General features: G+C 39.9%; 2 protein-coding genes across 2 annotated transcripts in view; both read left to right on the forward strand.

Moving 5' to 3' along the window:
- The window catches only part of LOC121942613 (extracellular serine/threonine protein kinase FAM20C-like), a 39,789-nt gene that overhangs the window by 10,624 nt on the left and 1,619 nt on the right, over positions 1-27,546 (forward strand). The window lies entirely within an intron of this gene.
- dnhd1 (dynein heavy chain domain 1) lies at positions 455-27,083 on the forward strand. Its single transcript, XM_042485865.2, has 43 exons — positions 455-1,328; positions 1,661-1,858; positions 1,993-2,196; positions 2,379-2,489; positions 2,589-2,745; positions 2,956-3,210; positions 3,516-3,659; positions 4,144-4,255; positions 4,502-4,734; positions 4,844-5,087; positions 5,290-5,447; positions 6,341-6,466; positions 6,632-6,908; positions 7,139-7,266; positions 7,579-7,777; positions 7,859-7,950; positions 8,148-8,376; positions 8,526-8,651; positions 8,755-8,852; positions 8,970-12,120; positions 12,222-12,342; positions 12,508-12,667; positions 12,810-13,092; positions 13,210-14,746; positions 15,063-15,159; positions 16,084-16,198; positions 16,299-16,485; positions 16,813-16,915; positions 17,315-17,443; positions 17,679-17,870; positions 18,264-18,683; positions 18,808-19,219; positions 20,214-20,315; positions 20,422-20,598; positions 20,973-21,151; positions 21,629-22,663; positions 23,586-23,754; positions 23,889-23,963; positions 24,306-24,528; positions 24,725-24,816; positions 24,897-25,046; positions 25,666-26,291; positions 26,414-27,083. The coding sequence occupies exons 1-43, from the start codon at positions 961-963 to the stop codon at positions 26,825-26,827; spliced, it is 13,608 nt and encodes a 4,535-aa protein (XP_042341799.2). The 5' UTR covers positions 455-960; the 3' UTR covers positions 26,828-27,083.

Below are 27,546 nucleotides of genomic sequence, written 5' to 3' on the forward strand. Positions count from 1 at the left end.
AAACCTGAGCAAATTGGCTTGAGTTTAAGCAAAAATTGGCTTGAAATTTGTTTAAAATGAGAAAACAAATACATAAATAAATAAAAAATAATGATTTATGCCCCCCCATTTTATATATTAATAATGAATAATAATATATTAATATTTTTTTAATTTAATTTTTTAAATTAAAATTTATTCAATAAATGAATAAATAAATGAAAAAATCAAAAAAATCAAAAATAATACTGACATTTTATATATTATTACCTTCTTTTCTTTATGTATAGATCTTTCAAATTAATTATCAGGTTTTCTTCCCTTATTTCTTGCCATTTGTGGGACATCTCTTGCCAAGTTTGTCATTGTCTCTAATAAAAAATAAATATTATGGACATTTCCCCCTAGTTTATATATTAATATTACCTTATTCTTTCTATATGTAGATCTTTTAAATGATTTTTAATGTCATTTTCTTTTCCTTATTTCTTGCAATTTGTGGGACATCTCTTGCCAAGTTGCTCATTTCCTTTTTTTAGCCCTGGTTCAAAAGAAATCAAACCAATTTGCTTAGTTTTCAAAGGTTAAAATACATTCTCTTACAGGATTTGTCATTAGATATAGCATATCTGAGGTATAATAAAATACATGTATATTGCGTAAACAGCATATAATGGTGAGTCTTTATTTCTGTATAGTCTTAATTTCTCTAGCCTGTTTTATGTATATAGATTGATCATTTTGTGTTCAGCAAATTGCATTTATCAAGTTGTAACTTATAGAGAGGATCTTATATCTGGTATGTGACTGGTTAACAATGCAGGATTGGTATACCATAAATAGTTTGGCGATTCATGATACAGGTTTATATGAACCTTTTTTCTTGTCTTACAGATATTTCAGAAAGTCCCAATGTAGATTGGCAAGACAAAATTTTTGCCACCTAAACCTGCTGATGATATTAACACAGAGATCAGCAGCATGTTTGCTGCAACAGAAAAATCCCATGATGGAGCTCCTCAGACCTGCGATAAAGATGCTACCAGGCCTGGATCCAGGCCAAAGAAAAAGCCAGACTCTCCTGAGTTGACTTTACCACCTCTATGCCCTGGGCCTCCTTCGTACTCAGCAGCTTGTGTGGGCAGGTCTCTGTTCAGTCGTCCGTCCATCCTCAGAAACGTCTCCTCCGACAGACCTTTATCAGTGGTGGAGCTCCCTCGTCTTATAGCCCATGTAGGATTCGGGAAAGCCAGAGATGACAGAAAATGGACAGAAGGACCTCGGTTAATGGCCTCTGCGTTAGGCACCGACATCCCTGTCAGAGTAGCTGATGAGTCGACAGCACAGAGGTACATGGAAAAATTACAGATTTACAAAGTGTCAATCCTCTTTTAACTAATCTGAAATGTTTTGCTAATTTATGACAAAAATACAAGACCGTTTTCACACTACTTCACACAAGAAAATGTGAGCATGATGAAATGTATAATATAACAAGATTAGATGCATCGTCATAGGCTGCTGGAAATAAATATTTTCCCGACAAAGTTTTATCCCAGAATATTACAGGAACTCTATTACACAGTGAGATAAAGAACTAATAAATGTGGCTATAAAATGTACTCCCCAAACTATTTCTGAATTAACTCTGTTGTTTACACTCCGTTTTTTATTGTTTCAGTCTAACAGAGAAAGATGAATCAATAAAAGTCCTGACACGTAAGGATAAAAAGATAACGACTGTGAAAAATGGGAAAGTGACCAAACCAAATAAAGCTCCTCTCGCTGGCGCAGAGGTAGTTCATATCTTTGCCAAGAAAAGAGACCCGGGAGAACCGAAGCTTTATTACCTGATAGAAGTGGATGGGGACTTTTACAGGTACACTTTAATACAGTTTTCTTCCACCCTTTAATTTCAAACTCCCATAGATGCCATTATGTGGTAATTTAATTCTCCTGGGATGCACACAATTAAAATATAAATGCACAGTGATATATCCTCTTTGTTTTTAGACCCTATGACCTGAAAGTGGTCCATTCCAGTGAAGCTGGTTCTGAGCACTACATCTTCACCCCTAATACTGTCCTACATGTGACAGAACGGGGTTATGGTGGACTTGTAAGTCTGGCAGAGTGGTACAGAGAGTCTGTGTTGTGGAATGCCTTACAGGAAATCCCATTTTTCAGGGAGTTTAGGCTGCGGAAAGCTTTCACCTGGTAAGAAATACAAGCTGTGATTTCTTTTCCTTTTTTAAAAAAAGATTATTATTGCCTTTTGCTTTTATTTGACAGGACAGATATTAGCCTGACTGAGCGACTGGGTGTCCCATAACTATGACTTCTGTGTCTGTTTTTGTTTTATCTTCATGCTGTGTCTGCTTGATGTTTTCTTGCACAAGGTGGCGTAGAAATGTGCGCAAGATCTTTTTCCAGCGCAGGTGTAAGGATCTGCAGGATATGCTGGTTCTAGCTGTGCCTCAGTTCAGAAATGCCCTTTATCTGTTCACGGGGTAAGTCCCATTGATGTTTTAGATCTGACCTTTAAGTCTTCAGTCGGATAGATGTTAAGTTGTGAAACAGTTTCCTTAAATTGCCTGTATCTTTCACAGAATAATTGAAAAGCTTAAGGTGACACACCGGCTGCCGCAGGAGGAGTCTAAAACCTTCACATTGCTGGAATTCAAGAATGAACTAATGACAATGAATCAAGAGTTTCTGAAGATATTGGAGAAATTATCACGGATTCGTGCTAGCATCCTAAATGCGGTACCACAACTTTCTTTTCCAATATTAAACAAACATTAACGTGTTATGGTGTGAAGAATTGCTTTAATGATGCACCCTAGAGAATTAGACATTTTCAGACCGACAGTTTCATCTGGAAAAAAAAGCCTTCCTATTTTTGAACATGCATTATAAAAATATTATCACTGTCAAGCATATATATTTAATGCAGTGATGCTCTTTTATCTCCAGGTGAAAGAAGATACCTACAAGGCACACCAGGAGCTGCAGCTTCACATAGAATATGCAAAAAAGCCAAATGATCGCTATGAACCCATTCATCTCCATCTGGCTCACCAGCAGGAGCTGAAGAAAGAGCTGGCCCGGTCTGAAAGCATCTTGCAGAAATTGGGAAACTTTGCTGCTCTTGTCAATCAAATGACTGTGCAAAGTTTTGTCACTATCATCCGACGAGATGCCATTTCTTTCCTCAACAATGTTTTGAAGGTGACAAGAGAGCGTTTGTTAACTCCACTTATGAAGCAGTATCCAACAACAAGGACACAAACCCTCCTGCTAGAAAAAAAAGAAGTTGATTAAAAACACATTAGCCTTGTCACTTTTGTTTTTAATAGATAGCATTTTCGGGTGTTTTCAACAGTGTTGCAACCTGCTCCCCATCTGAGAGGTTTGGATGCAAAACTTTGTGTTATAGGAAAATAATTGAAGCGTCAGATAGAAGAAATTGAGATTGAACTGAAATAACATTTATTTAAATGAAGGCTGATGTATTTTTGTTTTGTTTTTTGCAGAGGAAGAAATCTCAGCAGTGCTGTCTCTTCCAAACTGAGCTGCATTTCAGTGCCAATAGTCAGCTCACTGTGAACCCACCGATAAGTCTGTTCCAAGAAGCAGTGAGTGAAGCACTCCTGACTGTTGGCGACTCCATAATCCAGGTAATTTACAGATTTCCACCGTCCTGATATGCAGCTACACCTACATTACTATATTTTTCAGTTGTTATTGGAAATGCGCCTCATATTTTGGGCAATTCCTAATGGTAATAAAGAAATCACAACATAATATTTCATGTTTCCAGTTCATAATCTGATGCACCACATAAACAGAAAAGTGATTGCAATAGTGGTATGACTGGATTACCAAAACACGTCAAAGAATGAAAGTAAGACTATCTCCAAAAGGTTTATTTGGACAGATGTAAAGCCCTTGATATACTTACGACAACTGACATTTACCTCGCTCTACAGCATCAGTCAGACCATCATCTTCAGTCAGACAAATTCAACAGTTATATAGTTTAATAATATTACATTAAATTTATGGTTGTTGTATCTTTTTATTCAAAGTCTGTTGCAATTGTGAACAGCGCTTTGATCATGAGCTTACTGTCAGCCTTTCAACACCTTTCTTCTCTGCTAGATGTGTGACGCCTGTGGATTCTTCCTGGAGACCAGCGAGAGTGCCTTCACCTGTGATTTTGCTCAGCATTCAGCCTCCGAGTTTAGTGGTATTAAACATCCCACTATGACAGGTATGGCACTCTGCACTGAAGTTGTTGCTTTGCTGGTTTCTGATTTCAGTTGATTTGAGTGTCTGTTAACCTAAAACCTCAGTATTCATGTGAAAATGTGACTGAACCCAGCCCAAAGTTGTCACTCCTGTTGCTGTATGGGTCAGTGAGAACTAAAAATGGGAATGTTTCCAAAATCGCATTAGTTGTATTTGTGTCACATATTTTAAAGTCTTTTTCTGAGTGTCTATGTGTTTTTATTGTCAGGGGAGAATGAGAACAATGATGGAGGGACTGGTCGCAGAAAATTTTGCTGCTGGCTATTGCTCAGAGACCTGTCAGCTCGACGGCTGGAGCTGTCTAAATTGACCATGCTAAAGGTGCGGGGTAGCAGGGTGCATGGCTGCTACTTTCCCCTCCCAAAGGGACAGCTGGAGTGGCAGATCAGCATCAATGACATTACAAAACAAGCTGAGAAAGAGCAGACCGAGATCATGCAGGCAAGACTCTCATTTTTAATCAAATACTACCAAATATCAATGCATACTCAACAGTGGTGTTACAGAATATAAAAATCTGATCTGGGAATTCTTCCTTTTCTCTGGACAGGAAGCTCAACTAGAAATCCAGCAGCTGTGTCAGAGCTACTCATGGTTGCTGGATATCCATTTGTTCATCAGCCAATGGAGTCAAGCTTCTTTGGAAGACATGAAGGGACAACCTGCTTTACTGTATGAGGAGCTCATAAAGAAGATACGCAACTGGACCAAGAGAATCTTCACTGTTCCCTCATCAATCTCCAACTCCAACCAACTGTTCATCATCGAGTGCGCTTGCACAAAGGAAAATCTAGGTATGTCTTCTTTAAAGTGATTAAATTTCCTCTCCAGTGTTACTTGAAGTCTCTATAATAGAGATTCATATTCAAGTACTTTGCACATCAATATTTCCACAAAAGTAAATTGTATGACCAGTTGATGGGTTATAAGAATCCCTTTATTTTCATGCTGAATGCTCTGAACGCTCTATTGTTCTCCGTGCCTTTGTTTTTCAAGGGCAACAGCTGCGGATTGTTGATGAGGAAGTGCTGAAGCACCTTGTTGAGCAGACAAAGCTGCACTCAGAAAGCCTCATATCAGACTTGGAGAGGACTTCTGCTGAACTCAAGAAAGAACCTCTCGACTTACACGACCTCTCAAAATACGCTCTAATGGTAAGGACACTTTTAAAACTTCACATACTTGCATACGAAATAAAAGTATAAAAGAAAGAAAACTAAAAGAGAAATAGATAAATGTACTGCAAAAAATATAAAATAACCCAAAGGGTGAGAAACAGATCTCATAAAAAGACAATATCCTAGTTCTCAGTTTTACCTTTAGAAACTTGGTAGATGGAAGATTCAGGTCCTGTGAGACTCTTTTGGTATCATATTCACTTTAATTTAATTATTCATCCCAAGGGCTCTGTCTTGTCAGAGTGTTCTGAATTTAGATTCCATTATCCGAGTGTGATCAGGTGATGCACAGTGCATTAAGGTTTTTAGTTATTTGAAGGAACACTAGTGCATATTTGTGTAATTGGCATGAGTAAGAAGTCTAGCAGCCTTTTTGATGATGACTTATTGAACATTTTAAAAAATGCAATTTCATGTTGTCAGAGTAAGGAGTTTTGATTTGGTTGTATGTCAGCTAGCCATAACCCTCACCTTTAGAAACTAGAATGCGTCTCTTAATCCTCAAATATTTTTCAATGCGTCAACATTTAATGGATATAATACTTTAGAGCATATTTTACCCACCTGATATCACAAATTTTGATGATTTCTGATCCCAAAACCAACCATACTGCATATCACTGTTGTTTGGAAAAGGTACTTTTCAGCAAGTAATGTCTCTCACTACACATTATTTAAGGGTCTAAAGGACCTGAACCCTAAAAAGCACCGTAACTCCTTCCCTTTTTCATCTTCAAAATTCACGTTTTTAATCTTACCTTGGAGCCAGGAGATAGATTTTACATCACTGATTTAGCATTGTTTGTTATCCATATCAAATATGAACATATGAAATTGATCAATATGCTAAATCTGTCTTATCATTTCAGACGAGGGAGTCTGTGAAAATGCTGACTGACATGCCCAAACGTTTCCAGTACATTCATTCCCTCCAGAACATTATTTGCGCAAACTATAGGAAGATGACTGAACAGGAAGTGACTTTGGAAGAAAAGGTCTGAAGTCATTAAAGTGAAAATGATGGCATTATGATAGCAAAATATAGCTTTGTAATTCAGTTTCTTGTGTCATCTTGGAACATTGCAACAGCTTGACAACATCTCAGTTATAGCTTTTCTAATACTGCAAATTGTGTGCTTTTGTTTCTGTTGCATATTCAGATGCTGTCCACGTGGGATGGCTTTATTGCCCTCTTGAATCAAGCAGATGACACTGTGTGCCAGCGTCTTCCTTCGATGGCTAACGCATTGGACACAATGTTCTCATTTTTGTCCCTTGATCTTAAAAACATGGTCTCTAAAGCTACATCTGGACCCTTCCTTGACCCAACCCAAAATGCAAAAGAGATGGTCTCCAAACTGAACCACATGTTTACACATGTACAGAATCTTAGTGCAAAGATGGAACAACTTAGTACGAACAGTCAAAACCTACAAGGTGAGATGACATAAATTAGCAATATGATTTTTTTTTCCCACCCTTGAAAATATATATTTTTTAACTTGTGCTTTGACCATCTGCATATTAAACATATATGTTTAACTAGAAAAAAAAAGAAGACAAATTAAGATTAACAAACATATTGTGGTTTTTTCTGTAACGATGGAAAAAAAACCGACAAAAATTCTTATCTTATCAGACTGTTATGATTTATTGTCCTCCATCAGAACATCCAATGGATATGACCATTTTAACGACACATGTTCAGACGGTCGAAGCCCGTAAAGAGCTGTGGGAGCTGATCGCCTTGTACACAACGTGGATGGGAGGATGGAATCAGCAGTTTTTCAGTGAGGTAACTTCTCAGATGAACCTCTCTTTGCTTATTTATTATAAAATAGTCTTCGTTTGCATTCATGGTGATGACAGATTTCTAGGTAATTTTAACTTGAATGTGCTCTTTTCTTATATGATTGCTTTCTTTGATTTCTTTTGACAAAAAGTCATCAAATGTTGAGAATATTGACAAGCACAATGGAGAGATGTGTCGCACTGCTTATAAATCAGTTATAAAATTAAAAAATATTGGTGATAAAAACCTTCTAAAATATCACCATTGTCCATTTGAATTAAACCAACAAATCTGCTGAAATATGTTTTCCATTAGGTTGTGGTGTCACAAGCTCAGGGGGAAATTGCCAAGTGGAAGGAGAAAGCTCTGTCTCTTACAAGTATCATACCTACCCATGATGCAGTGCTGCAGGATACTATAGGAATCCTGGAAAGCTTTAGCCAACGGCTTGAAGTCATGGCCAAGCTGCAGAGCCCCACACTCAAACATAAACACTGGAAAGCTATTTTCGAAGGTCAGACACTTCACCCATTTTGTAACACTTAAATGCAACCAAAGCATGTCTAAAATAACGAAATTACATTTCATCTCACAGGTATGGGCCTACTGTATGTCCCAGAGAAGAAGGCAACTGTTGCTGAACTGATGTCTCAACAACTTAAAGTTGACGAGAAACTAATTACCAAGGTGAGAGCAGGAGAGATGTTACATTTTGGGCATATTATGATAGCACCACTAAAATCAGGAAACAAATGAGGTGAAATAATTTGTTGGGTTATTTGCTGGTGAAAACAGACTCAATAAACAACAAAAAAAAAACATTCTCATATGCCACTAACACATTACTTGATAAATTTTGCTAATGGCACATTTTATCCTGTCAGATATGCAAGGATGCGCAAGCAGAGTGTCACATGAAGCAAACCTTCGAAAAGCTTCAACGGGGATGGAAAGCCAGACTCTTCCAGCTGGATAAATTCAGTCTGCCTGTTTGGCAGCATCATGAACCACAACACGGATTAACGGAGACAGAGAATCCCACAGAGGGCAACGTTTCAAATCTCCAAACTGCCAGTCAACACTCCCATAATGATGCAAGATTCACGATCATCGGTGAGGCTGAATAATAAGCTATCCAATTAATAATGCAGATGTAGTCCTTATAAGGAGATACTACTTTGGCTCTGTCACAAAGGGGAAATGTGTAAAAGCAATATTCTGCGAACAAATTGATAGGATTTGCCATTTGTTTTCTCACTCAGGTCTGGAAATTCTCTTTGCCGAGACAGAGAACGATTTGATGGCTCTGTCCATCATGTTGGAGTCCCCACACAGTTCTGAGTCCAGGCAGCAGATGGAGGATTGGTTGCAAATACTACAAGATCTTGGTAAGGAGAGTATTCAGAAAAAAAAGATTTTGAAAATTACCACCAAGTGCAGAAACAGAATGAACATTGTATTGTCTTTTGCTTTCCCTTTCAATGTTGACAGGGAAGCTGCTTTGTTTATTTGAAAGATATCAGCAATTATGGGCCTTTCTGACCAGGATGTTTCAGGAAACATCTTTTAGGGTTCGGAGAGTCGATCTGGTATGTACCTGTGTCATCACAAGTTAAACATATCTCATTTTTACAATGCAGTGAAACTGAGACATTTCCAACCTTTGCTTTAAGTTTACATACCAGTTTTTTTCTTTTTTTTCATAGTTGAAGCAATTTCAACCAGTTGATGAGACATTTAAGGAAGTTATGCACTTCATATCACGTGACTGTCACGTGTTGAACTTTGTTCATTCTAAGAAGACAAATGACAGATTTCGTGGTAAAAGCTTTTGCCAGATCCTCATGGATGATCTGTCTACAATGGAGGCCATTTCCAACCAGTTGGTGGATCTCCTGGAGACCTTCTGTGAAGAGTTCCCAAGACTCTGGTTCTTGAGTGAAAGGGAAGTGATACAACTACTCTCCTTTTATCCAACGCCTCTCAAACTGGAACCCTTTGTTCGCAAATGCTTTAAGGGAATACACTGGCTTGAAGTGGATTGTGAATTACAATCTAATACAAGAGATGTTAAGAGCTGTGTAACTTCATCTCAAAGCCACAGACGGATGAAGGTACTTGGGTTTTTCAGCAGCCTTCAGGAGCACATTTCCTTTCCGGCTCCTTTAGGACCAAATCTAAACGCCTTGGTTTGGCTTCGTGTCTTTGGAAAACAACTTAAGTTGACCATTGTACAGCTCATGAAACAATGTGCTACTGTACGAAACCAGCTTGAACCATCAAGTCAAGATTTGTTATCTGATAAGGATGTTGGAGACACTGTTTTCCACCGGGCTGAAAGGAGTAAAATTCTACTACCTGTGCTGGATCTGCTGTCTAAATATCCTCTTCAGTGTGTGCTGGTGGCTGAGGAGGCAGTTTGGTGCAAGGCTGTTCTACAAACTTTCCAAGAATTGAGCACACTGACGTTGAGCAACATAAAGGCATACACCTTTGCAAAACTGAAACACCTTGGTCGTTCCATAAGAGATGGAGTCACAGGAGCCAAATGTGAATCTGTGGTTTCTAAGTGCACTATGATGTGTTTGCGTGCTTTAGTGCAACTCACAATGAAGCATTTGCAACAGCTCTCTCAGCTTATGGAGGCACAGTGTGCGCTGGAATCATCTTTTGAGTGGCTAAGTATGATGAAATATCATATAAACTCAGAAGATCGGTGTCTGAAAGGCAGCGATGATCCAGAATGTTACGTGGATGTTTTGGGCCATCGACTCCAATATGATTATGAATATTTTGGTCCAGAAGATTGCGTGATGGTGCATACTCCATCCACAAATCGGGTGACACTTGGGATTCTCCTTGCTCTGACAAGCTACAGATGTGGGTTTGTGAGTGGACCTTGCATGTCTGGAAAGAATACAACTGTGGTCCAGTTAGGAAAAGCGCTGGGGCGACACGTTGTCAGTATGCAGTGTTGTCCAAACATGAGACCTGGTGTCATTCAACGAATGCTGTGGGGTTCCCTCCAGACTGGAGCATGGCTTCTGCTGGACTCTGTAGACTTACTAACACAAGGGGTCCTGTCATTACTGGGGCAACACCTAGCAGACATCCACCAATCCTTCTTTGAGATAACACAAAATAAGAATCACAGAGTGAATGAGGAGCAAAAGGACAGGACTGCTGATGGATTCACAGGTTGCAAAAATATTGCTGATTCAGAATGCCATATGGTGCTTGCAGGGAAAAGCATTGCTGCTAGCCTAAGCTATGGATGTGTTCTCATCTCACAGAAGGGCTATGCATCTGAGGTTTCAGAGAGTCTGCGATGTGCAACCAGACCTATTGCGCTGACCCATCCAGATCACAGGATCATTGCTGAAGTAATGCTGACTTCCATTGGTTTCTCAGAGGCCACATCTTTAAGTCAACGTCTGGTGTCCCTCGTCAGCCTGGCCAAGGATTCCCTCTGTCTGCCTTATTTTATCACTGATACCCAGAGCTGCTATCTTGTTGTCTTGCAAAAGATCATCTCAGCCTCTGAAATACACTTCCAGCAAAGTGTAAAGCAAAGAGGAATTCCAGATGAGGCTAAAGGAGTTGCTGCAAAACAAACTGAGCCTGTGCCTTTACAAAATGTTGCTGCTAGAGCTGAAAGGGATAGAAGAGAAACTGAAAAGCCTGCCAGGTTGCGCAGTTCTCATTTGTCAATTATACAGGGAATAATGGAGGAGACAGCCATTGTCAAAGCTATTCTTTCTGTCTTCTTACCCGTTCTTTATGAACATAAGAAAGCCTCACAGTTCTACAACATTTTCAAGGACATATTCCCTATTGCGTGCCAGTTTCCTCTATTCCAGCAGTACAGTGAGGAGGAAGAAAGGAATCAACTTAAAGAAGCAGTTACTGAAGAAATACAAAGAAAAGGTTTTCACTCTGACCCTGAAATAATTAGCAATGCTCTAACACTTTACCAGACCATGACATTTTCTCAGGCAGTTATACTTATAGGCCCCTCAGGTAGTGGAAAGACAGCCTGTTACTGTGCTCTAGCTGGAGCACTCAATCATCTGACAGCCAAGGCATATGGGTTTGAAAATGAAAATATTATTGAAGAAGATACACCACAGGTAGAGCCACAGATCTCTGCTTTCACATGGAACTCTGTTGACACCGTGGTATTATTTCCTAACGCCATGTCCCATAAAGAGGTGTTTGGCTTTTTCTGTGAAAAGAGAGGATGGCAAGATGGAGCTGTTGCAAAGGTGCTCAGAGATTCAGCACAATATGAACCAGTAAGTTCTTCAATCTGCGACAATAAGAAGAAAAGTGACCAAATACAAAAATGGCTGGTAATGGATGGGAACCCCGTTGAACAGCCCGGCTGGTTAGATTACTTAACCACACTATGCACGCCTGAGAACCCCTTTCTGTGCCTGCCATCAGGTGAAACACTGCCATCCCAATCACATCTTAAGATTCTCATGGAGATCACTGACCTACGTGATGCAAGCCCCTCTGCAGTGGCTCGTTGCAACCTTGTTTATTTCACAGGCACTGATCTGTGGAGGGCTGTGTGGAAGAGTGAAATGGATGCTCTCTCTTTTGAACACAAACTGGATCAAGGAACGTTAAAAATATGGAATCGTCTGGCTGAAGATCTTTTCTCCAGCACTCTTAATTTGCTCAGGCAAAAGGCTTTAACCTCTGCAATCTATAATGATGGAGAATCATATAAAAGCTTTGTGTATGGACTGCAAGAAATTATGTCATTTGTTCGGATTCTACGCGCCCTCCTGCAGCATTTTAAGAAGGATGTGGAAAAAGTTGAGGCAGAACCACAAAAAGACAAAAGAGGTATAACTATTGCTTACTAAAATACAACCTCATAATGATACACACTAGTTTAGGTTGTAACTCTACTTTTATAAATACTGTATTGCTGCCTCTCCCAACAGATATACTTCTACACAGAACTGGAACAGCGGGCAAAGATCCTCACACTAAACCAGATCTGCTGACCAGGAACCTTTTTCTTGTGGCTTACATTTGGGGATTTTGTGGTCATCTGCATCCTCGGTAAGAGAATCTTTTTACTTGTTTTGCAGTCACATTTATTTACAAGAATTGATTTATTATGTGTATTGTTGCTATAAACATATCTAATCACTTATTGCTATAAAAAGCCCCCACACTGAATTATCAGTCAGAATTTTATTTGTACACTTTGTGTTTTTACTTTAGCCACTGGCCACAGTTTGACTCAATAGCCCATCAAGTGCTGTTTAATTGTCGGTACAAAATCGTGGTTCCTGATGAAGAGAGTGTGTTTGAACACTTTTTTAACATCAACAGCAAGATATGCCCGAAGAACACATTGCTGACATCTGCTATTCCTCCCAAGGTTTGTTTGTCATGTGTAGTGACATTACATAAATATGTTGCATATTTGTTTGAATATTGTTTTTTAAATTAATTCTGATTCTGATATAATGATCACTGCATTTAAACGTTTTAATTAACAAGTGTCGTAAATCTATTTACAGTATGGGAACTATACCTATCTCATGAACCTCTTGTTGGAGGCAAACCAGCCAGTGCTGCTTGCAGGAGAGCCCGGTTCTGGAAAAACCACTCTCTGCAATAGTTTACTGAGTTTTGAAAAACCACACATTAGCCTCCCCGGCAGTCCTCTACTGAGCTCCAAAGACCTGCGTGCTATATTGAATAGTATCAGTTGCCAGAGGATCTCTAAAGATACGATGGGTTCCAAGACAGTACAGCCAGGATTGCTTCTTTTTGTGGATGATCTGCATGAAGCCCCCTGTGGTGAGTAAGAAAACTTACATGAGGAGAGCTAATATGATTTTAATTATATGATTTAAATCTGATTTTGCACTATTGGACGCTATATATGTTCAGTGTTTCTATTGTTCCTGTTGACAGATGTCTTTGGGAAGGCTTCAATGGCCCTTGAAACACTACGACAAAGTATATCAAAGGGAGCAGTTCTAACATTTGATGCCAACCACTTAAAGTTATTGAGTGCTGAAACCATCAGATACATGGCTACCTGTTGTATCTTTGGATTGGGCAATCACCAAAGTAATGTCATATCCCCTAGACTTTCACGCCTGTTCTCCATCTTTGTGCTCCCCAGCCTGTCTATGGACGTTATATTATCAATCCATTCTCCTCCGCTAAAAATCTGGCTCAGAGAAATGCCACTGAAGTTGAGCGTAGCGGATATGGCATGTTGTATCATCACTGCAACTAAGGCTCTGTATCATGCCGTATGTGACCAATTCCAGCCTACTGTGCAGAGGCCCCATTTCATATTTTCCCATCATGACCTTCAGAAGGTGTTTAGGGGGATGTGCCTATGGCAATCTAACATCCAAACAACAGTGACAATGCAGAAAAATGAGCATTCACTCCCAGGCTTTCCACCACTCCTGCCAGGGCCTTCATCAGTTCTTAACATAGCACATCTCTGGATGCATGAGTGCATGCGTACTTTCAGTGACAGATTATGCTCAGAGGATGAAAGCAAAACACTTGTGTCACTCATAGCCAAGACAGCAACAGCCCACTATGGAATTAGACTGGTTGATGAAATCCAGCCTGTCAGTTTAGATGACCTTCCCACTGTCACGAGCGCTGCTATTCACACACTACATGTGGACCCAGCAGGCACCTGGAGGCCAGTAAGTCAGAGTCTAGATACACTAAATCTGCCTCAAGAGCCAGATGCCCAATCAGACCCAGAGAAATACCATACACTGACTGAACCTTTCACTCTGTTAGAAAGCACAGAAGAGGCAAGCCCAAAAACTCACCCTCTGCAATCCCAAATTCTTCAGCACATGGAGGACATAATGACAAAGCTTGTATTTTGTCCTGAGCTGTCTGAAGTCCCAGTGATTCAGCAACACAATATTAAATGCAGCTCCTCTTATCAGAACCAAGACCTTGATGAACTACTGCAGAAGCTGTGCGTGCTCATCAACAAAAGAGAAGAAGACAAAGGAGAGAAAGCTGATAATGACTACAACTTTACAACCAGATTCACAATACACAGACAGAGGATGAGTCAGCTGTTACATATCTTCAGGGTGCTGCTCATACCTGGAGGTCATGGACTGCTGATTGGCTCAGACAGAGGCACAGGCCGTAAAACCACTGTGCGTTTAGCTGCCTCTCTAACAGGATTCCAGTTGATGGAGGTGCATCCTGGTAATGAGAATAAATTGCATGAAATCCTAAAAGATGCTGGGAGTCAAACCAGAGTGGATGGAGGTAATGTTATTATCCTGGTCCACGAAGAAATAAGCCCGGCTGTCAGAGATGAACTGTTGGTGGCGATGGCTCACAGAAACTACCCAGGGCTCTACACAAATGAGGAGCTGAGAGATCTTGTTTCCAAAGTTGCTGCTGTGAAAAACTCAAGACAATACCTTATGGACAGTTGGATGTTTGAGAAGTAAGAGGAAAATACCCAATTCATTTGTTAGTGCTTATGCTAGTTTTTCTTTAAGTCCAATTTAAGATAAGTTCACACTACATGACTTTTTAAAGATGTCAGATTACTGTATTGTTTACACAACACAACTTTCTGTCTTGTAATCAAGAGTCTTGAAGTTGTTGTGGTTTTCACGCACATCAGATGCGTGCTTACTAGAAACTATCATTGTTAAAAACGGACAACAGAGCATTTCTGAGTAGATTATAAGGCTAATAATTTACAAAGTAATAATTTGTAATTGTAAGCCATACTCATTCTGTTTCTTTTGACAAAGGTACTTGAACCAAATCTACAGAAATGTGCATGTGTTCCTGTTGCTTCCCTTCTCCATGTCAGACAGCAGTGAGTCACCTGGAACCCATGGATGGAATGTAAATAAGTATTTGCTTTAAATTATTACACCTGTTTTTCAACCTTTTTACTTGTATTCAATAAAACACAAACTTTACTTTTTAAAGCAGAAAGGGGGAGAATCCTGCTAAGGCGCAAACATTTAAACATCATTTTACATCTAATTTACCCTTGAATAGACAGCAGGTCCCTTTGTATCCCAGCTATATCACATCCCAGTTGAGTCATTGAGATTCAAATTCTAAATGTAACCCACGTCGTTGAGTATACACTAGAGATTTACTGATATATTATTTTGGCTGAAATATTGGCGCCTATAAGACATTTTACATACTATTGGTATCGGCGAAACTTGCCTCTGATGGTGGACAATGGCTTCCCATGCTACACCAGTACATGGAAGTCAAGGTGGTGTCATTGTACACCTGAGAATCTCAGGTTGACTTTGAAAACAAATAAAAGCTCAAAAAATTTAAATTGCTCCAAACTATATCTTTTATGGTTTATATATTCATTTAGTATTTATTACTTTATGTTTGCTATTCAGTGATCGAGATTTATTTATTTATGCAGATATTTATCACTTACTTAAATGTTGACTTACTGTGACCTAGTTACAGTTACCTAGATTCTGAAAAAGTCAAATATTGTTCATTTATGACACTTAAAAAAAAAATTCCACGGGTATTGTGGCGATGATATCAGGTGATTAAAAGGCTATTGGCTCTTCTCTGTTCAAAAGTATAGTTATTAAATTGGCCTTTAAAAATCCACTGTTGGTCGACCTCTAGTATACAAACTCCTTACTTGAATGCAGACCATGTGGGCTCTACTGTTTTGTTATATTTTGGGTGGAAAGGGCTCTGCAAACTAATTAAAAGTTTTGCCGATGTAAATTGAAAAATCAGACTTAAACTGATGACTTTCTATGTTTTGTGATCAAGGCACAACTGACTAAGGCCCTTAGCTTAAGTTGCTGTGTGGAAGTGTACCAGCCTTGGTCCAACCAGTCTTTAATGGAAGTTGCTGCACAATGCCTCAAAACCAGTCCTCAAAAAAGTAAGTCAAAGTTTTTACTTACTTAATTTTTACCACTCTTTACTGGCAGAGTTATTTCCAGGCTGTACCAAGACATATCCTTTCCCTTTCGTTTATGCAGTGGAGAGGGAAGACTCAGTGTGCAGCCTGTCTGTGGCTATGGCAGGAATCCATCAATCTGCATGCCAGTATGCTTCTGTCTTTCTAAGAGCTCAACCTTTCAGCCCTCAGACTTACACAGAGTTCATTGCAAACTTTGGTTACCTCTGCAAGCATCTGCACAAACAACAGCAAAGCCAAGCCAACAGGTATTTGTTCTTGAACTGGTTATTTTTAGATTCTCCCCTCTTTTACTCCCTGTTCCCTCAGTATTTAATGTGCTGTTGTGCATATACCGATGCATCTGTAATACTGTGAGCAAGCTTTATCTGTTAAAGTGACCTTATATTGTACCTGGCACAGGTAGAACAAAATGTAAACACAGTAATCTTCACAGAGGCACTTTTTGTTGCAGGGTTGTTTAATTGGATTACACTACAAGTCTTTATTATAATTTCTTGATAGCCTATTATGTCTTTTTTCAAGGAAAACAGGAATACATATGCTGGTCTAAAATATCTACTATATTTTTCCAGACTTGCCACTGTTCTGTCTCATTTGGATGCTCTGAACAATACAGCTGTGCAGTACAAACAGCACTTAATATGTCTGCAGGAGAAGGTTGCTGAGACCCAGCAGGTAATATTGAACAATTCAGCATGTGCAGTTAAAGTGTAATCAATATTCTGTAAAAGGTTGCAGCAGTATTGACTGCTACAATTTCTGTACCACATTTTTTTTTCTTTACCGCAGTCAAAAATGATTTAAACAACCTTGTAAGCAATATATTCAGTTCACTTCAGAGTTGTATGGAGGCTGAAGTAAATACAGTGCACCAGGGAATATTGTTTATTAATATTAAAATGAGAGGCTCTTGACAGTTTTGCATCTCATTTTCAAAGAAGAGGTTAAGTTTAAATACATATATATCCTTTTAATATTGCAAATTGAATACATACACAAGCATCCTTTTTAAAATGACCCATTTTGATATCTGCATAAAATGCCTGGTATGCTCCCTTTTTCTCCATCCTGCAGCGTGAGAAAGAACTCCTCAAAGCTTTAGATTATCAGAGGAGTCTGCTCGAGGAAGCCCAAGAGAAATTTGTTGTAGAGGAGAACAAGCTGCATCAGCTGGAAGAGCAAATCAGTCACGCTCAGGAGCAGGTAAACAGATTTCCCATTTCATTAATATCTGCATCCTAAATCATATGCATAATTTTATTTTTACTTATTAGAAACCCAACCCATTTGTGAACAGATCCCATTATAAAAGTCACCTTATTTTTTTTTTTTCATCATACCTTTTGAGGTTTTGGTTGGTAAAATGTCTTGGAATCATTACGGACATTTTGATGTAAGTGTCACAAAAAAATAAAATAATTTTTTTCTTTTTCTCCAGGTGAGATCTGTGTTCTTGTCAGGCCTCAAGATTCTCAGTTGTCTGAATCCATCTGATCTGGAGGAAGTGCGCCACTACAGAGATCCACCTGATGGAGTGGTGAAAATCATGGATGCCATTTGTTTGCTGTTTAATCGCCCACAAGGCTGGGAGAGTGCCAAACAGCTTCTTGGACAATCCAACTTTTTCCAGGTGTGTGGAAAACATTTATATTGGAAAATACCCCTTATAATAATAGAATTAGTACAGTGATGTAATGTAATATTTAAGTTAAAAACATCAATGGTTTAAAAATGGTCCAATTGCTGTGCATGCAGTGGAATAAGAGGCTAAAAGGGGTTGATTACTTTTTTTAAATTTCTAATTCACATATATATATTAATACATATAAACATACATGCAGTACATATATCTACATACATCTACATAGATGTTGAGTACATATCGCTAAAACACAATAACGACATACTTAATACATCATCACAGGTCAAAAACCTCTTCAGATTTATTTCGGATGACAAAACCAGAAAAAAAAAAAAAACACATGAAAACTGATTTGGTACTGATCTACTTTTTCTATTATAGGAGTTGGAATTTTTTGACCGCTACACACTGACAAATGAACAACTGCAGCAGCTTGGCCAGATAGTTCACAGTCCCCAGTTTGTGCCAGAGTCTGTGCGAGAGGTGAGCAAAGCCTGTGAGTCCCTGTGCCGATGGGTGCAGGCTGTGTATGAGTGCTGCTGTATGCAACATCAACTGTTAGTCAGGCAGCAGTTGGAGATGCTGGCCAAAAAGGCACTAAGTCAAGTGCACCTGGCCAAGCAGCACAAGGAGGATGCATACTGTTGTCAAAAGGCTGTCAAGCTTCAGCTGGAGATGGTACAAAAAGAACTGGAGGAGGAACTGTTGGAGCTGCACAAAGCTGAGAGCTCAGAAAGGGAAGCCATTACAGCCGCAGGGCAGGTGGAGACATATGTCAGAGCCTGGGAGGCTGCTGCTCAGGTGACATAGAATTTGCAAATATACTCTACATGTCACCTAAACATGTCATTTAACTTTTTAATCTGGTGTTATTTTTTAATATCGCTTTTATTTAAAATTCTGATTTTCTCTATTTTACCTTCAGGGGGCGGAGCTGAATAACAAAACCTTACCAGGAGATGCTCTCATCCTTGCTGCAATCATCTCTTATTTAGGCCCCTTTAGACCTGATATACGCACAGAACTGCTGAGCAAGTGGACTGAGCTATGTCAGACAGGGAGCATCAACATAAACCCCAAGGACCCCAGAGCATCCCTGTTTACACGCTCTGATGCTGCACCTTCTCATCCCCCTCTCGGATTCCCCATCCCTGTGTGTGAGAGGCTGCAGCTGCCTCTGGGTCGGGCATTAGGTATGCACCAGAACGCTCCATCTGCCAGGATGGTGGTAAAGCTGCTGCTGTGGGGCTGCAGGAGTGCCTGGGCTCAGCGCTGGCCTCTACTGGCAGACACTCAACAACATCTAGACATAAGCTCTCAAAGCCGTCTCATTACAGGTAGGCCCTTATATTCACAAAACATCAGTCAGTACTGGGATTAGGACTCCATAGAGCCCCATAATTGCTATGGAGGCCTAACCTTACCTATGTTAAACTACCTAACCCTCTGAGACCTGGATCACCATGACTTTTTCTTGTGGTACAGTCAGATGCCTTTCACAGGTATTTAAACCTTTGAAACCAGCAAATTCATGGGAAAAAAAGGCAATAAATGACTTGGAAAGAAATGTCCCACAAATTGCAACAAATTTATAAATTTGGACATTATTTTTTAAAAAGCATGGAAAATTTCATGAAAACTCTTTAGAATCCCAATTATATATTTATTTATTTATTTTTTTTACAGAATTACTATAATTTTAAAGGTGTTTTCAGGTAATTTCCCTCCATCTTTTTTTGTTTGTATATTTTGTGTTTGATTTATTATTCTTTCCACTAATGTTCAGGAAATTTTCTTGTACTTATTTCTTTCTGATTTCTGGTTCTCTGGGTTACTAAACTTACTTTTCTCAGTTCATTTGATTTTGTTTTACTTTTCATTTTATTTTCGTTCTTATAGTTGTTGATTGTTTTTTTCAGGCAAATTTCTGGCTCATTTCTTCCCAAGTTGCTTATTGCCTCCTCCCCGTATTTTTAAAAGAAATCAAGCCAAATTGCCCAGATTTTAAAGGGTTAAATAAAATCATGGAAATGTGGTAAAAAATTATGGAAAAGTTTTGAAAATGTATCGGTAAACATGTCAGGGAACCCTGTCCTAATAATGAGGGATACCGAAAACAAATGCTGTTTCCTTTTCTTGCTTTGGTTGCACAATAGTTGAGGCACTTAAATCGAGCCTTAATTTGCATAGTTTCAGTTTATTTATTTGTCCAGATGAAAATACATGTAGTAAATACCATATATATCACTCAGTTTTTAAACCCATTTGTATAGAATCATTACAGAGTCTATGTGGATTGTATTGCAACACAAAAAATTGTCTGCTCTGCAGGAAAGAAGCTTGCCAAGCTTGAGGAGGAGACAGACTGTGGAACGGTGGTTCGTGCTGATGATCCAGAGCTGCTGGACAAGCTGGATATGGCGGCAGAGAACGGTGAATCAGGGGATGAATATGTTATTATGATTATTAGTTTTGTGCAATTTCTAAGTTACAGTGTCCCTTTTTTGGCCTCAACTTATTATAACCTTTTGTTTTGCAGGCTTAAGAGTCCTGGTAACTCATGTGGAACGTGCAATTCCCAGTCCACAGTTTCTGGCCAGATTAATTCGCTCTGCTGGATGCTGCCTTCAAGGGTTAAAACAGCATGGTCATCAGGACCACCCTGAATTTGGCCTCTTCCTTAGCACCAGTCTGCCAGTCCAACTGCTCAGTAGTGGTAAGAAAGATTTGTTAATATAATTGAATGGGGGTAGTTTCTGTTAAAGTTGCTTATTTGGCTTTTTTTCTGCAACAGAAGTGTAGGACTTTCAAATCCATTCATCATCCTAGCACAATAAATGAACAAGTGTTTGTCTTGGTAACTGGCTTAAGTTGTAATTGATACAGAAATAATAACTTTTCATAGATCATTATGAAACTGAGTATTAGGACTGCTTAATGCTATATATTGTTTGTATTACTCTTCTCATAAAGGGTTAGATCATTGGATATCTAAAAACAGAAAGTAGTGAAATCGACACTTTGGAAATGAGCTCTTCTGACTCATCTGAAAGCAGTGGCTCACTGAGTATTCTTGCTTTTGTTCCTTAGAGATCCACCCGTCCATCTTGGCTCAGGTACGCGTGGTTGACCTCTCTCTGAGCTCAGAAGAGATCCAGGGGCTGATGCTGACACAGCTGCTGCAGTCTGAGTGTAAAAAGCTGCTGATTCGACACTTGCAGTTCCAGAATGACAAGCAGTTGCTGCAGGAGAAATTGATCTTAGAAGAGGTGACGAGACCACAGTTTACAATCATATGAAGCTGAATCTGTTTCCGTTGGTTAAGTCTTGTATGATTCAGTAAATTGGAATGAAATCAGTGTTGGATATTTTTGTTGAACACCACAGTATATCCATGGTCATCAGGGATTTGTTTGGAATTTGCATCCTTTCATGTAGTCCGAACTATATATCAGGATGAGTGACCTTGGCACCATGACAGTATGCTGCATTCACATGACGATCTTACTTACTGTTGATCTGGCTGATAGCTGTTGGACTCACATGATAATCAACTATTCATTTTCCAGACTTGAATCTAATAGTGTTTATTGCACCCACTAGCTGTAGTCTGGCTCGCTTTATTCTTGTTACTTACAGAGTGGTTTATGCAATTCTGAAGTGCAGTCCTCTTAGTTGATAATGTCATTATCTGCTGTTGTTTGTAGCTGCTGCACATCAGTTGACTGTACACAATCTTGTCTTAGGATGCTCTGATGGACTACATCCTGCAGTCTAACACCTCACTGCTGGAGGACTCTGTTTTTCTCCCCCGAGTGACTGTTTATCAACATGCAATGAAAAAACTGCAGGCTGAGATCGAGCAGCTGAATGAGGAGCTCGAGCATCACGATTCTCTGCTGGCTGTGGCCCAACAGTTAATGAGGCTGGCTGCTACTTTCTACCGCTCTCTGCAGGAGGTGTCTCGTCTCTCCCCTGCCTACTACTTTTCCCTATGTGGTTTCATGACAGTTATGCAAGAGGCCTTTATTGTGAAGGGCAGACCAATAGTGTCATGTACCACTGGGGAAGTGCCAGGGGGCATAATATCAGAGGTCACAAAGCGGATGGTGGCCCGACTGCTGGCTCAATACAGACCTTGTCTCTTTAAGAGCCATGTCGCTGTTCTGGAGCTGCTGCTGTCTCTGGCTCTGCTCCAACACAACCAGCTCTGCTCCGAAGCTGAGAGGGTGGCTTTCCTCAGGGGCCTTCAACACATTGAGCATCCCGTCACTCAAGTAAAACCCTGTTCACATCCCCCTGCTGTCTCACAGTCCACAAGTGCTCTCCCCAGCTGGATACCCCCTCATATCCACCCAGAGCTCCTCTGCTTGGAGAAGATCCCAGTCTTCAGAGGGTTGATTGCCTCTCTTTCCACTTGCCCCAGTCAGTGGCAAGAGTATCTGCACGAACCTTCCTCTACTGTGGCAGCTGCTGTTCCCTGTCCCTCTTACTCCCATCTGTCCCTGCTACAGCGGGCTCTCCTCTGGAAGACTGTGCTCCCAAACTGCCTGACGGGACTGGCTGAGGCCATGGACGCTGACTACCCCTACCTGCATGGACAGACAACAGGGACGGAGGCCCCTCACACTGGAAACCCAGCCTCCCTGTTTCGTTATCTTGTCAAACATAAAGAACCCATCATGCTCACTCTGCCCAGTCAAAGAGGAGATAAGTGGACAAGCATCCAGCCTCTTCACTTAATAAACAAAATGGCCCACTGTGCAGCAGAAACAAAGGAGGTAACTGTTTTAATTTTGTTTCATATTAATAGCAGTAACCATTGGCGGTATATAAACATGAACAGCACACCTCCACTTCCCACTGTACAAAAATGGAGCCAATAGAGAACCCTAGTCCTAAAACCTGGAAATGAATCAGCATTTCAGCACCTCTGGTTCCCTCGTTCTAAAGTTAATGGTTTTTTTGAATGGGATTTGGGGATTTTTGCCTGAAATAAAGTTTGTGGTTAACACAAGCTTTAGAGACTTTCAGGTTTTTTTTCTACAACATAAAATACAACAGAAAATACCCCAGTTGAGAACTTTGAGGCTTCTCTGTGTCTTAAAGGCTGTTGCTAAAAAGTGGCTACATGAGACTACAGAATATCATCACATCAAGCAACACCAAACATGATTTTAAAGCCTTGTAGCGTTGTAGCCTTGTAGTATTTTGTTTATAGCCTAACAAGCTTTTTACCTCTGGCAACTACATTGAGGCTTAAAAAATCATGCAAGTGGTGTTAATTTATTCAGATTATCTTCCTGAAAAAAAAAAACTGTAAGTAATATTTATTGGCCATAGAGATTCTGCAGTAATCCAAAATCCAATGGAAAAATCCCACAGGCTTGTTGAAGAGGGAACCAGAGCAATGCTAACTTCTTTATCACTCTACAGAAAAACATAATTCCTGGCACACTCTATATATCATTTCATCATCGGAAAGTGGCGCTGCAATATTGACTTCATACCCATACACCTGTCCGACCCAATCACAAGCAAGTTTTTAGTTTGGCCCATGTCCCATTGACTAACATAGAGGGGAGATTTTCTTGCTATGCTTTTGGGTAGCTGACATGCTGTGCATCTTTATATACAGTTTATTGTTGAAACCAGTGTACACCAGTACAATGCTTGATGTTTTTCTAAATGATTATGTTTTAGGTGGAAGTCATTTCTTTTGGGGCTCTGTGTGACAGAGAGGTCATTCTCTCAACACTGGACAAAGCTGTTAAGGATGGCCACTGGATAGTTTTTAATAACTGTCACCTGTTGGAACAATGGGATAATAAAGTAGTGGCTCGCCTCAATCAGTTTATGTCCTCGTTTAAAGGTAGGTGGTCCATCAAAAATCAATTTAAGATGCATTTGTATAAATTATTAGTATTAACAATTGCTTATTGTTAATTTAATCTTAATTTATGGATCTACTTATCTGCCTACTTGCCTGCCTATCAATCTGTACAGAGGAGCGATGCCTGATTCACCCGAGCTTCCGATTGTGGTTTATAACTCAAGAATGTGCAACACGCTCCATACCAGGTAGATCTATTATCTTTCCAAGTCTGTCTTTCAAGGTCAGTCTCTACAGCTTCACTGCAAGGGATGAAGCAGTCTTTCTTTTTTACTGCCACCAACTCATAAATTACATTATAAATATAGTGTGTCAGCCTAAACACAACCCACCACAAGCAGAATACAGTCAGCCGTGCATTTAGAGCATAAAGTATGTTAGTTTTTATAAATTAAAGCAATCTAACTATGCTTTAGTTTTCTCTTAAAATTATTAAATGTTTGATTGTTCCTAAATGTTCTAATGAATTTGCTAAGGTTATAATAATGATTATGATTGTAATGATGATTTTTGTTTTTTATTATAAACAGTGGCAGTGCGATTGTGTGCCCTGCCTCTGGTTTGTGACTCTCCCTGGGATCTGAAGGAGGAGCTGAGCTTTTCCATGCGACAGGTGGTGTCCGTCATACAGAGTCAGTCACTGTCTGTCACAGCAGACAACATGGAGCTCCTCCTGCGCTGTGCCACCTTCCACTCTGTGTTACTACAGAGACAGACCTGTAAATACTTAGGCCAAGGGTCAATCTACAAATGGTGAGAGAAATGGCCCACACACTGTATACTGAAGTTATTTACACATTTGCCTGTTATATTCTTTTAGAATCAAACCAAATATTACCTGAATATATGACTTGGTATTTTAAAGCCAAAGTCCATCCTGCAAAAGGTGGATTTGTCAGGATGAATTCAGAGTTTGTGCTTGTGCATGTGGATTGTTTCTGTTTTGAAGGAGTCAGGAGGACCTCCTGGCTTTGATGGATGCTCACATTTGTATTGCAAGTCTCTGCCATAATAAAACCAAAGCTTTGCAGTATATAGCAGGTGAGGCAGCATTGACAGATTAAACTGTCCCTTATTTCAGTTACTGTATGCTTTAACCTTGTTATACTTTTCACTCATAGTCAGTCTAGTGCATGGTGGCCATGTACTTGACTCTGCAGACTTGGAGGTAGTGGGCAGCATTGCTAAGACCTGCCTTAGCGGAGAGTCCCCTCTCTGGGCCAGGGGACCACACTTCTTCTCAAATATTACCAGCCATCTGGACCACTTTGGTAAACAAATGACTTTATGATAGTGTTGTATTTTGCATAGTATATACATTTCACAAGCTAGTTAATTAGACAATTAATTAGAGGAAATTAATCATGCAAAGAACTTTGTTCCCAGCCAGCACTGGTCGGATGCTGGCATAGTGTCATTGGCCAAAAATTGTCCCAGTTAGATGCCAAAAGCAGCCAGACAATGACATTTCCACGTCCAATAATGGTCCATTAAGACCCTCTCTCCAGAAAATATTGATCATATTAGTGCTGTTTTAATTGCACAGACATTTTATCAACAATTTATTTGCTTGGTTGTGAAATAATTACGATCAGACAGCCACACTGTTACGTGTGCTCCCTGTCCAAAGAGTAGTGTTACTTGACACCTGTTTCTTAAGTATAGAAAGGATTTTTATGCCCTTTATTTATACCTACATGTAAATTATATTCCGGTGTGTGTTTTAAGCCTGTGGTATTTTGTAGAGCAAATTACATGATTGCCACTTTAACATAAGACATTTCTTAAAAACACTACAAACAACAAGTAGCAAAAAGTACCAGCATTAGAGCCACAGTCTTTCTGTTTCTATGTAAGTACACTGATTGCGGCTTTGTTTCATTTCCTCAGATTTGTCAGAGCTACTGCAGATTTTGGAGCAGGATCTTCAGGATTCAGCAAGCATCAGTGACACTCTTGTACTGGGCTTCAGTGCAGATGTGGCAGCTGAGATAATTAAGATTAACAGCCACAATTTAAACATACTTTTACAGGCCTCCCAGACTCCCTTAGGAGCAGTTAGGAGTGTCTACAAACACCTAAACAAGCCTGCCACACTGCCAGCATATAGCCATGCTGCAGAGAGACTGCAAGCTCTGAAAAGTTACCTCACACACAAGAATGACAGCACCGATACAAATGCAGGAGCTGTTTCTCACACTCACCTATGTGACTTCCTCCAGGCTGAGTGGGATGATCTCATCGATTTGGTGTCTTCGCTCCTCTCAAAGCTCGAACAGCCCGTTCAATACGGCTCGCCGACCTTTGCATCCCTCCTAGAGCTCACTGACTTGTCTCGCTTGGAGAGGAGGGCAAAGTTGCTCAGTGGTTATCTCCGGCACCACAACACTTCAGATCCTCCCAGTGCATACAGACTATCTGCTTTCAGAAATGCCAAGGGCTTTCTGGTGGCAGTGATGAGAGAGGCTGCTCAAGTAAATCGCAGATATGTCAGTGATATAGCTCTGCATTTTCAGGTAAAGCAAACAAACAGAGAAATCATACTAAAATGCTGTTTAAAATAATTCATTTCCTGCTATCGCTCTAACTATTTGCACATGTTGCAGGTTGATTACTGATATTATTCTCTTCCCTGCAGGTTCTGAGCGATAATACATACCCAGCCACACTTCCCCTGGGCGCTGTGTATTTGTGTGGCCTGAAGCTGAGAGGGGCATCATGGGATACACAGCTAGGAGCCCTACAGGACACAGACTGTCCACAGCCATGCTCACTGCCCCTTGTTTGTGTGAAGGCTCAAGTCAAGAGCACAAAACTTACTTCATCTTGTAAAAGTTTAAATGAAAGCAGCAATGTCAAGGTCGAACATGCTTCTTCATCAACTGCCCCACAGTTGCCACTCTATCACTGCCCGCTCTATCTCGATGGAGAGCGGGAGAGTGGAAACTGGGGACTGGCAGATGTTAATATCATCACTACATTGCCCCTGTATGCCAAGCTAAATCCTGTGTTGTGTAGTTTGAGGAGGGTGAGGCTGGTGAGCATGCTTTGACTAAAACAAACTGGTTTTTCCTGCTGTGATGCATCAGACTGACGCTCAGATGCAATGCAGCTGGTCACTTTTACCGGATAAACAACTTTGGATTGATAAGAGTCCTTACTTATACAACAGGGGAAGTATAAGTAAAAAAGACACTGTTCTTTTTGTTTATGTGACTTTATGTATCACCACATAACACCTGTCTAAACAATGTTTTGTAATGTTTTGATTTTTTATTTCTTTTTTCATTAAAGTATGTATGTTATAATGGCAAGTTTTAGCATTTTGTTTGATCCAGCTGATCCACCTGGCATTACTGCTGGGCATGGTCATGTGCACCCATGACCACGCCCAGCAGTGATGCCATGATGTACTGATTTGCCCAGTAGTACACTTCTGTATCAGCTGGTTTAAGCTATTTTTTTAAACTGCCATTTATTTGAAGCTGTAAAAATACTTATGCAAAAACGCAAATCTATGTATTCATTTATTATATATTTACTCTTAGCAGCCACTTAAAATGCTTAACTACCCAGACATCATTCACCCATTCACACACATTCAAACACTTACGGCCAAGGCTACTATACAAGGAGCCAACCGCTCACCTGGAGTCCAGTATCTTTAGAGTTCAGTATCTTGCCCAAGAGCGCTTAGCATTTAAACTTCAGTGACCGGGAATTGGACCAACGACCTTCCAATTAGTAGGCAACCGCTTTACCTCAACCCCA

The sequence above is a fragment of the Plectropomus leopardus genome, chromosome 3 (genome assembly GCF_026936395.1).
Source record: "Plectropomus leopardus strain MGB_pleo_1.0 chromosome 3, ASM2693639v1, whole genome shotgun sequence".
NCBI classification, from domain to species: Eukaryota; Metazoa; Chordata; class Actinopteri; order Perciformes; family Serranidae; genus Plectropomus; species Plectropomus leopardus.